Source organism: Chelmon rostratus, chromosome 8, assembly GCF_017976325.1.
Source record: "Chelmon rostratus isolate fCheRos1 chromosome 8, fCheRos1.pri, whole genome shotgun sequence".
NCBI classification, from domain to species: domain Eukaryota; kingdom Metazoa; phylum Chordata; class Actinopteri; order Chaetodontiformes; family Chaetodontidae; genus Chelmon; species Chelmon rostratus.
The window spans coordinates 23,726,586-23,738,865 of record NC_055665.1 but is presented as its reverse complement, the minus strand read 5'-3'; the positions used below and the strand labels follow the sequence as shown (position 1 = coordinate 23,738,865).

General features: G+C 41.9%; 1 protein-coding gene across 1 annotated transcript in view; it reads right to left on the bottom strand.

Moving 5' to 3' along the window:
• bckdhb (branched chain keto acid dehydrogenase E1 subunit beta) overlaps positions 1-12,280 on the bottom strand; it is a 54,312-nt gene that overhangs the window by 28,864 nt on the left and 13,168 nt on the right. The window contains exons 7-8 of the mRNA XM_041943104.1: positions 10,170-10,267; positions 8,406-8,516 (exon numbers count right to left, since the gene is read on the bottom strand). Of these exons, the coding sequence (XP_041799038.1) occupies positions 8,406-8,516; positions 10,170-10,267 (209 nt within the window). The remainder of the gene's footprint in view (positions 1-8,405; positions 8,517-10,169; positions 10,268-12,280) is intronic.

Sequence of the window (12,280 nt, the reverse complement as noted above, 5' to 3'; positions counted from 1 at the left end):
TGCAAATGACCGAAACCCTTACCTGCAATGTTCTCTGACATAATCAGCAAACATTAAAATGTTTTATAGTCCCTCATGTTTTTTTATAGATTCACATTAAAGCAATGATTTATACTGTTATTTGCATGCTTTTATTGCTTTAGAATTACAGACTGTCCATTATCATTTTATTATACTCAACATTTACTGAACGTAAAAAATCACCATGTCCTAATAAAATTTTAAGAAGTATCAGACACTCATATGGTTACAATTTCACAGAGGCTCATTTACCAACCCTGCTTACAGTATGTGCCATTACTACTGTCCAGATGGTTTTACAGCTATTTTTTTCCTGTAGCCTTGCTCCTATTTGAATAACACCGCTCTAAAAATAATAAAATAAATAAAATAATAGCAGCAGAAACAGTCAGGTCTTTGGCCATCGTCTGAAGGCCACCTGTTGGTAGCTGTGATTTGCTGTTCCACACCATTATCATAATGACAAGCTCAAGGCTCGTGTTTCTAGCTAGAAGATGAAGCAAAAAGGACGGGCCATCCCTTCTACTCTATGTTCTTCAGCTGGCTTTCATGGAAATGCAGAGCTCATAGGAAGCTGCTGCTGGAACGAGGAGGAAAAGTGACGTCGCCGGGTTCAGATGCTGCCCATCAGTGTTTCAAGGTTGGCCTTCAGCATCATCAGCGTGGTGACAACTTAAATAAAACCTGCTGTGCCATGTTCACATGCAATAGGCAAAATAGGATCAAGTAAGCCTGCTTTGAACCAGCATTTGCCAGCAGACTTGTTTCAACAAATTTCCATGTGGCCGTTCAGAAACCTGGCTTCATTGGACGATCTCCACACACTTTCATAACCCGACATGATCGTAGCAGAGACACAAGCATAATGAGGTTGCTGTGAGTGGTCGATGTCCAAGCAGACTTCTTAAGTGGTAGAATGGGGAAAGTGTCCAGTCCTTGTTAAATCTAAATTTGTCACTTTTCTCTGGCTTGGGCACAATCAAAATGTAAAAAAAATCAGTTTATTTTCTTCCACTGACCACCTGACAAAACATAAATGCTTCAAGTTGTGGAATCGTTAATAAGCTGACATCACCATCATTTATTCTGTAACTGAGCTCAGGGTCTCTTGTGAATGGAGGAAAGTTCTTGATTTTTATGATGGAGTTATTAAAAGCGCTACTGCCAGATGTGGCAGAACAATCCTCTGTCAAAATTGGGGAAACGTGTATTTATATAGATATGAAAAAAAAAAGCTGGAAGATTCTAGCCGTAAGGGAAACTAATCATCAAGCTGAAAGCTCAGTTAACCACAATTACTCTGACACTCGAACATTTTGATATTACATCAAATTTTCCAAAACATGTTCAGAGAAGGTTGGGGGAGTGTTTGGTGGTAAAACCCAGCGTATTGATATCACTTGCTTGGTTTCCCCACTGAAAGCAACAGCCAGACTTCTTTATCAGTAATAAATATTTAAGTTATGGTTTAAAGCAAAGACACTGCTTCAGAGTCTGCTTTTATTTGTTATCAAAAGACTTTCCGCCTGAGGAAGCCAGGATCAGTTTTGCATAAATGAAGACAATTCAGTGTTTTTTTTTAAGCATCATCTTTTTAACAATTATGCTCCATATTAATGTGTGGAAGCAATTTCTGAAGGTTTTCCATCAGCCCCCATGGCACACTGCTCTGTGTAAGTCTCTTCAAATGACAGATTATTCACCCCATATAATTATGGTAGGTGGTATTAAAAACAAGAACAACCACAGCCATCAAGCCTAGAACAACATGCTGAACTTGACACTGAGCAGAAAACACTGGTGGCTCCCTGAGTCCATTTGCGTTCTGCCTTTTTCCACCTCAGCGCATGACAAGCAAACATATCTGAGGGTACTGTGTCCTGCCTGCTTCCATGCACTGTATTTACCTGCTGTCTTTGGCTCGGGGCGCACATTACAGCTTGAAACCATTAAGAGAGAGTGAGGGGGTAAGCAGAGCCTTGATAAGGAGGTCTTATCTGTGCAGTGAGTCAACAGACGCCAGAGCACTCACAACATGCAGACATTGCAACCTGCACCACTTCCAAGAATCAGAACAGATGCTGCACATTCCTCCTTAACCACCCACCCCCCAAACACACCTCTCCCTCCTTCGTCAACCAGCCATTAAATTCTGCCTTTGTCTGCGTCTCACACAGATATATATTTTATATGTTGTAAGGCTTAGGATATTGGTGCACTGCAAGTCATGAACTGACTCCTCCTGCGTGTGTTTTTGAGGGTTGAACAGGTTCAGCCAAATTGGTTGCATCACTACGAGGGCTGAGATCCAGGCAGCACTGTAGTCACAGAGACTTCAGCTGAAGCGCCAGCCAAGAGACACATCTATTGAGGGAGGAAGTTTACACACATTTAAGAGAAGACAGTGAGCTGGAGAAAACCGTTACCAGGCACACCGGGGACCTACAGGCTTTCTCATGGCCTGACAGCACGGCATCAGGGTCGGCGCTGCTCCCAAATGTTCATACGGTGTAATATCGAAAATGTAATGACCAGCAGTTTGGCATGATTTTACACAACTTGCCTGATGAGGTTAGAAAACTGTTTTGACATGTCATACTTCAGACAGGTTTGAACAACAGCTGCAACTCACAGGGAAAGCTGTTCAAAATATAAGTCTTTGTAAAGCCTCTTAAGTTCCTTTTTGGCCATCAGGGATCAGGCTATATGCATTACAATAAGCTACTATGAATGCAGCATGAATAATATGATGCTTCTGCATCTGAAGTAGCAAATTCCAGACTCACTGTCCTCACTGAACTTAAGTTTCTCTCTGTGTTTGTGGCCCACATGTTCCTTGTTTGCTGTGGTGCAGGGATTGTTGCACCACAGCACAACAACACATGCAGCCACAGTGTTCCTAACAGAGAGGGTTGTGTTATTTTCCACCACTCACAGCTTAGGGGACACTTGCTCTTGTCGCCAATAGCATGTAATTGAACAAAGATCCAATTATACAGCAACTTTATCGCATGAATGCACATTTTTTAACCCATCTGCATTTGCCTGAAAAGTCCTCATGGAAGACAGGTGCATGCTGGGCAAACGAGGCCAAACACTAAGCATGGAGGTGGACAGCTGGGATGTGTATTATGCTGGACATGACACACATGAAGTCAAGCTGACAACAGCAACATGTATTTACATCCACCTTGAGGTGGGTGTTTGATACTCAAAAGACAGATTTTGGATGATGTACGACATTTATAGGAGCAGATAGGGACTTGCAAACTCACAGGCTAGCACAGACTTGTTAAGAAGACATGCCCCGACTAAGTTACTCCCTGTAGTTGAAATGAACAAAAATCTCTGGGATGAGTCCAATAATACAGACAGAGTGAGAAAGTCAGAGATAATAGGGAGACAAACAGACAAATGACAGACCGAGCTTTGTGCTCAGCAAGTAACTAGGAGACACAACACAGGCTACAACAACAGCTTTTCCCCTGCTGCAGCTTGTGCACTTACCTTTTGGTAAAAGTATTAGTGTTGTAAAGTTGACTCTTTCAATACATCAATCAGAAAAAGAAGGCAGAAAAGGCTTTCAAATCTACTGTAAATGTGGTGCACATTTACAGTAGTGGTGTTTATAGCATTATAACCATCAATCAGGAGGGATATAGGCGGTCACATTTCATTTGAAATTCAAACTTTGTTTGAGCATGGGAAAAAACGAAATATTCCAACTGTAAGCACAACTGACCGTCTGAAGTAGTTTGCCTCATGGTCCATCAGAGGCTCTTAAAATTCAGCTTGACCTATTGCATGCTCTGTTGACCCATCAGCAAACTAAGCTCATAAAAATGGAGGACACCAGAGAACAACGCCGTGCAGACCGGATAATAAACACACCAAAGCTTCGGAGAAGTAGTGTGTGGAGTATTCTGGGTTCTACACCATAGGTGGTAACATGACTTCTCTACGACAACAAATCCGAGGGCTCACCTGCTAGCTGCAGCCTAAGTGAGGCAGCGGAGAAATGAGTGGAGCAGCTTCAACTGTACAAGCAAGTCAGACTGCCTGCTTTTCACCTCACTCATCCTCAGGACCCTCACCAGAAGCCCATAATAAGCATTACACTCTGCGAATTGCATTTGAATTAATTCAAACAAATTGCATGCTAAATTCAAACAAATTTGAAGTGGCTTTAAAAAAAAGTAACAACCCGAGAAGGCATACAGGTAGGAAACAATGACATTTCTCTACAAGCCCCACACAAAACAGAAAATACATAATTTGACCTGACATGATTTACTTTTGCTGATGACAAGTCCCATTGCTGTTGGACTATAAGTATTGCGACTTCATCGTGGCCACGTCAGCCAATGATGCTAGTGGCTTTGTCTCGGACAGGCCTGTTTAGAAGGGCAGATGTGCTCTGTGGTGGACTGAGCAATCGCACAAGCTATGATAAGTGAAGAACCATCGACGGGAAAAAAAGTGGCCCTTTGTCGAGGTCCATGAGGTATCTTGGGTGCTGCTGCCCAACAGGACCCATGTGTGCAGTGTGGTCTCCCATCATGGTTAAAGAAGCAATGACTGTATTACAGACAGGCCTTGGCGAGCCACTCTGGTTCTTCACTGGCCGGATCTGGAATCTGGAAAAGCTGAGAATGAGGCTGAATCAGCAACGATGGGCTAATATACTGTAATAATGAGAGCTTAGATCTTTCTTTTAATGCTGCTGACTGGCCATCTCAAAGCCAAGGCAAACAAATGTGGATCGATGTAAGAACGGACGGAAATGTTGGCTAACTGGTCATCTGAACAACAACAAGCCATGAAACGATCTAGGGTTAAGCAGCATGTGCTCCTAACATGAGCATCTTCACACAACTACATCTCCACATGTATTCTGCCCAAGCACGGCAAGGAGCCTTTCCACAGCATATCATCTGAGCCACTGGTCTGGCAGAGGACAACCAGCCATTTTGTTTATCCCTTAAAGAACAACTATTACATTTACTGGACAGCCCCAGACAGCGGGACAAAATAAAATACACTTACTTTTTCTCAACATTTACAGCAATTTCTGCCCATGAGTCCCTTTGTCAATGGAAGGGCTGAATATATTTAGATCCAAGTATAGCTGCTGGCTGCCAGAATGGATCCCTCAGGAAACAGAAAGATGGCATGTTCCTCCAGAGCGCTGCCTTAATGATCTCTCATGCTAAAAGACACATCATTCTTCATTTATTTTATACATCCACACTCAAAAACAACACAGGCTACATATGAATCAGCTCGCCACACACGCATACACACACAGACACACACACACACACACACACATCCTTGACTGAAAGATATGCGAGGTAAATGTGACTCATAGGAAATTTTAATTGGCTGCCAGCAGCCGGATGTGCGTCTGCGGCCTATCTCACTGTCTGCACACTCACTGCATCAGAGGGCCAGTTAATAAGCGGTACAAAAGGCCAGCTTTACAGAGACGTGTGCATGCCGGAAAAGCTGGACACCAGGTGTGCAATCTTTTGAATTAAGAAGTTGACACAATGTCCTAGCTACTCCCTCTCTAAAGCTAAGAATAGCACTGGTCCGAAAACTATATTCATCAGAGGATAACAACCTTCACAAAAGGCTCCACTGACTCTTTGCCATGTATTTACTAACATAAAAACCATGTCACCTAATGTGAGGTGTGTACACCACACCATGCCTCAGGCCTTCACTGGGATATTGTCAGAAGCAATGATGAAAATATAATCTAGGCTTCTACCAATGCTTTGTTATTATGTTCTGTTATCTGTTAGGAAGGAAGGCAAAGCCTATGTTGATCTACTACATGTCCAAGAACATTAAAAAATATAATTACTGCATGCTGACATCTGATTCACCGATTCATGGATTAATCAAAAGAAAAACAATTGTCAAACATTTAGTAATTGATTAATTGTTTCAGAGTTTTACATGGGTATGACTAACAGACCAATGAATCACTGATCTGACACACACAATCAGTTTTTTCTGTTTGTTTTATATGAGAGGAGTAGACAATTACAGAGTTCAAAGTGTTGCATTATGGGTGGTTTTTGAGTAGCTACAAGTTTGTTTAAAGCACGTCTGTAGGAGTTAGTCAGACCTGAAATGTTTCGGATCATATCTCATGTGTTAGGGAGGAAAGAAATGTATGACGAATGAAACGACTCAAAAGTGCCTCGTGACATTTATCTCCAGAAACACACAGCGGACCGATTCACCTGTCAAACAGCTTAAAAATAACCGCTCTCACAGATAACGAAGAGCTCAAATCGAAAAAATGCTAACTGCTGGAAGAAAAATATTTAGATTTCTTTCAAGAGCCTGACAGGAGATTGTGTGAGTGTGTGACTGATGGCTGCATCAAAAGTTCAAAAAGCCTAAGGTGGTTTTCAAATTGCTCGTTTTATCTGACCAGCATTTCGAAACCCAAAGAAATTTAATTTACAACGATATAAAACAGAGAAAATCAGTTAATCCTCAAATTTGAGAAACTGGAAACAGAGACAGTTTAGAATTTATAAAACTAACCAATTACATGTCTACCTTCAGACAACAGAAGTTATCTCTGCATTATGCCTTCAGCACCACTGATGCATCAAAGGAAACAGGACAAGATTTGCAGCAATGTTTTGTGCATCAGTGCTGATTCCGCCATCTTTTAGTTAAGCTGACAAATCTTGTGTAAGCTTAACAGCTCTGCAGCGCTCACATTTTCATTTTGACTAATGCACATCTGGACATTTGCCTGTGCTTCAGATTAATTAAAAGATAAAATAAAAGTCCTAAATGTGTATTCCTATGTATTGGTCTGGGTGATAAGAATCACGACTTGGTCCAGAATGAATTCTGTGCCTTCACTGAGATTTGATTAAAAGGCTCTTTCTGTGCCCAGCCAGCAGATCTCACCAGAAAGAAAGGTCTCAATGGAGGAAAAAAGACACTCCAGGGATACCAGTGTATCACTGCAACACAACAATGACCTAACTGCTAAAATTAAAAAGGGAACAGGATCTGTGTTTATGTGTGTGTGTGTGTGTGTGTGTGTGTGTGTGTGTGTGTGTGTGTGTGTGGGGGGGGGGGGGGGGGGGGGGGGGCTGTGGGGAAATTGGTTTATGGGATTTTAATAATCAAAAGACATTCGAGAGGGCATTTGGTTGGAGGAAATGACAAGGAGAGATGTTGTTGACAAGCTTGAGGTGGCAGGACTGGCATCAGGCCCACTAAGCAGCACATAAACACTATTCAGTTTTATGGCACTTCTTTTAATGGGGCACTACTTAAAAAAAAAAAAAAATGACCACATTCACTTGAGAAGTCGCCTCTTTGAACAAACAGTCCGTAACTAACTACTGCCCACGTCAAGCTGCAAGTTCTTCAGTGCCAGCACAATACTACAGTCTGCCATCAGTTCCAATTGACTCCCTATTAAATTACGACCCTCCTACCGCAATTTCATCCTCTGCCTTAACTGCTGGTTATAAGATTTGCAGAAGAACTACAGCTCTCACTGACAAAGTCATATGTTTCACCAATGGAGCACAAAAAATTGGGTAATAAATATGCAAAATTAAAATGTATCTGGTGATTTAGCTACAAAAAGCAACTGTGCTGACACATGAAGTCAGCATGTGATATGTTTAAGGATCATGGAAAAAGCAGCATCCTGAGAGGGGATGTCTGTATACTAAGAAGCTCCTTGAGGTCTGCCTTAACATACACACTGTGGTTTTCATTTGCAACAATTTTTTCAACACATCAGACTCTCTCCTGCTGCTCTCCTGGCCGCTGAGTCTACTGACTGATTCCCTGTCCAGTCATGCATCGTGCTTGTTGCCTCACTTCAAAATAAATAAAGATGGCAAGCGACTCAATCTGAAAGCTCCCCCAAATGAAACATTTTGTTTTCATGAGTGCCATAGCCTGCACAAAATAAACTAGTAGTCTAGTCTTACCAGCTGTGGAAGGAATCCTGTTTGTCAAGCACTGAAGACAACAACACAGTCCAGAGGAATATTTTCTCTGCACCACAATAAACACATCTACAAAAGAACGATGATTCCAGAGAACAACAGCTTTTCAATGGCAACGTTATTTATGCCAAATGATGATCTAAAGGATCGATGGGAGTGTAATCACAAGGGAATGCAGAACATTGCGACACAGTCTGTGACCCAAAGTAGCGATATAAACAGACTACGATGCAACACACAAAAATAAATGGAACTGTTTTTATAGGATCTAGTTAGAATTAGTGTGGGAATTTTCCTTTACTTCATGCTGCTCAGTTTCAAGACGCAGTCTTGTTCAGGTTGCTGTGTTTGTGACTGCAAGTGTGTCTCTGCTACCTTACAAACGGTTTCAAGATCCCAGGGCAGGATGGTCTGCAGGTCGATGAGCTCGCAGGACACTCCCAGTTTCTCTTGAGCCATGTTGGCCACCTCCCTCATCACATGGACCTAAATGGAAAAAGGGAAAAAAAAAAAAAGACTGCCTTTAAATCTAAAGAGTTAATACAGTTAAAAGTTTGGTCATACCTGCTACAACAAAAACTCTTCTTCTGTATTGACAAAAAAAATCTAATTCATATGCAATATCGATCACAACACAAATAGCCTAGTTCCATGCTTTTTCTGAGTGGTGAATACATTTTCAAAGCTGTAGCAAAACGGCCAAAAAACAAACAAATAATTATGTAGTTGTGCGATACTGAATCATGTAAATGCATCAAAAAGATGCAGAATTGCTGCAAAATTGTTTTTAATATCGGGCAGCGCAGTATTGCAACATGTACTGACGTGTCATTTATAAGAACGGGCTCACAGCCCTATGATGTATATTAAACACGTTACTTTAAATGTATAAAAACAAAACAAAATAAAACAAACTCACTGTTCAATCTGGTATGATGTAATTCAGCATTCACATCTTTTTAAGTGCTATGCTGATATGCAGGAGGTAGAAAAAATAAAATAAAATAAAAAAAAATAAATGAAATAATGAAATACTGATCCTGTTATACTTTCTGTAAGGGACACAGCGTCTCACAGATGAGTGCCTAATAAACACAAAAGTTGAAAACAGCTTTTTAAACCTCAAAACATGGAGTGCAAGTTATTCCCATTAATTCCTCATTTGTGTAATAAAGTACTGGAGTTCACTGAGTCCATGTTTACTGGCAGGCATTGTCGGCTGCTTCTAAATAAGAATTGCTGTGATAAATCTGAATCATCACAACTAGAGGAGTTGTCAACAGTCGAGCCAGACTGAGATACAGGCCCTGGCCTCAAGCTAACAAATAAGCTCAATAACTTTAAGAATTTATAATGAAGGGATGCTGCCATTACAGTATTTTCAGCAGATAAAGTGGATCTTTCTGAGGGAGAAAACGTTACAAGTCTGGTAAGGAATGGGGAAAACCTTCTGCTGTTTGGCTGATCAGAAACAGGATCGGGCACTCATCCTTTCACTCCGCTTTGTGCGGGCTGTTTTCTTTACTCTCGTCTGCACAGGCCTGACAGACGATGGGAGTAAGGGGGGGGGAAAGAGGAGCGACATTTCAAAAAGGAGAGCCATGCTTTCCACTGTTTTACTGGACCCCCATTCTCCTCTGTCCACCCTTCAACAATAATAGTGGCTTTTGCCTCAATGCCTTTAGACCCCCCCCCCCCCACCATGCTCCAGGTACATTTCGGCCTGGATAAGCCTGTCAAAGTGGCATGGTGCAATCAAAGTAGCCGATGACTCTCAGTGAGTTACAGGCACACTGATGCCGAGCTGCAGAAAGCCAAATCTTTTTGATGAAAAGAAAGGCAACAATGGAAAGTGTGTGGCAGACATGTAGTGTTAACACGTGGAGAGCCTCGATATTGTGGAGATGTCTGGGCAGATACAGCCACAGACTGAGAGACCCTGCTGGGATAGAGGGGGCTTGTGATAGACTCAAAGTTAATCCACTGCTTGTGTCTGTGGCTTTAAACGTCATTTAATGAATTTGGTACTGGGATCCTGTTGTCCCTGTGGCCGTGGAAAATGATCCAGAGACAGATGACAATTTATAACTGCTCTGGTCACCTACTGAGAGGCGGCCAATGGTGCATGGGATCGCCTACCTGCGTCCCCCAGGCAACCAGGGTGACATCACTTCCTTCCTGTAGGATCTCAGCCTGTGAGAGTGGGATGGTGTAGGCCTCCACAGGAACCTGCTCCACTGAGGAAACACGTAAACACATTCAACATCACATTAATATGCCGTCAGTGCTTATGTGCAAACACATTACATGCAAATTCACATGAAAAATAACTGTGGGGCCATTCTGAACACGTTCATTAATCATTTTACTGTGCGCCCTGTGGTTTTCATGTGAAATATTCAGATACCAAACTGACCGGACCTCTAAATGATAGACTAGATGACAAACTGGTGAAATGACAAGACTGCCAAAGAACACAAATTCCTACTCTAGAACATTTTATCTGGCCCATTTCAAATGCTTCTTCATGCTTTTTCCAGAACCTCATCTCTCACCAGAGACAGTGTGTGCACAATCTAATGTATGACCTAATGATATCTTTTGCCAGCTACAGGCCCATAACCCTGATTAATCTTGACAACAAAACATTGCTGGGATGGGATATCAATCAGAAAAGGGGCCACATGAACAGGACATCGGTCCAAATGGGGGGGCCTCGCAGCCAGCCTCTCTTTGAACCAAAGTCCAAGACAAAGTGCATGTAAGTATATGGCTTGAATAATGGTTAATAATGTCTTGGAAACCCGAGGCATGGTCATGGAAATCATTACAATGCAAAAACTTATCATAAACTCAAACTGCCATCACTTTTAAACACGCTGCTTATTAGCAATATTTATACTGTCCAGACACAACATATAATTACAAAATGTAGTATTTTAAACCATCTTTGAATTTCAGTCACCATTACGGCTTTGGCTGCGAAACACGTGGAGCACAAAGTGTTAGCGGATTCTGGGGGAACCAAACTGCTAAAAGCATTCCTACATGGCAACGCGTGAAGTCAAAATTACAATTAGGAAGGGTAATTATACTCTGGAGAGACGCTGGGTTTGAGACCTTTCTGGAAACCCTGAATGACTTCCATGATCCTTTCAAGCTGCAAAGGAAAGAAAAATTGCCCATCCTGACGACTCACTACGTTAAAACAACATGAAGGGGTTGAATGAATCATATGCAACTCCTGGTTTCGGCTTCCAGACGAGACAGAAAATAGGCCGTTTGAGTGGAATAATAGCATTTTGCTGAACGTTAAAATTGAATTATGAAAACTAGGTTATGGTTTAATAAGTGGAATCTCAGGCCCCGCAAAACAGTATGGCCTCATTGAGACAAATGTGTGGTTTTTATCCTAAGAGGGCGTCTGCAATTAAAAACATGACTTCATAATCCAGGCAGAGATCATTACAGGCATGTGGACCTGGCACGAGAGCTCTGCCACTTTAAGACATCAAAATAAGTCCTGAAACGCTACCGGTACTAAACCCACTGTGTGAGGTGGATGAGTGAGTTGTCACACAGCTTTGAAAACATACAAAGTTTAAAAGCATCGACCAGAAACAAGAAAGGGGACTGTGTGTTAATGTGGGTGGGACACGTTCATTCAAGCTTGACAAGACCAGCTGGTCAGTAAATACATCCTGTCTCAACATCCATGTTGACTTGATTGACTGACCCATATCTTGACATATCCCGACTATCTTGAAGAAATAACATGGCAAGCAAGCAAGTTCTCGCTTGCATAGAGCATATTAGTGATGTACCATCTCAGCGCGCCCCAAGGGGCCAATAAACCGAGATCCATATCGACGGAGCAGCAGTGAAAACAAAAACCCTGCCAAGAACACAGACCTGCTCTTGGCTGCCCTGATGGACCACCTCAATCTGAGACATGATTCTCGTACTATATTTCATACCCAAGGCTTGCTCCAACACAGTGCTATACATTTTCCAACGCACATAATTACAACTGGGCCAGTCAAACGTCAGTCAGTTCTTTCATAGCTTTGATAGATTGTTCGGCCACCACAGCTGTGAGGTGTTAAAGACATTAATAAAAATGAAAATAAGCTATACACTACCTAATTAACCATCAGTAGCAGTCTGTAGGTCTAAGGGTCTGCTCACACCGGCATTTAAAATGCTGAAATTTTGTAGTGAAATCAACTCATTCCAGTGGACTCAACACA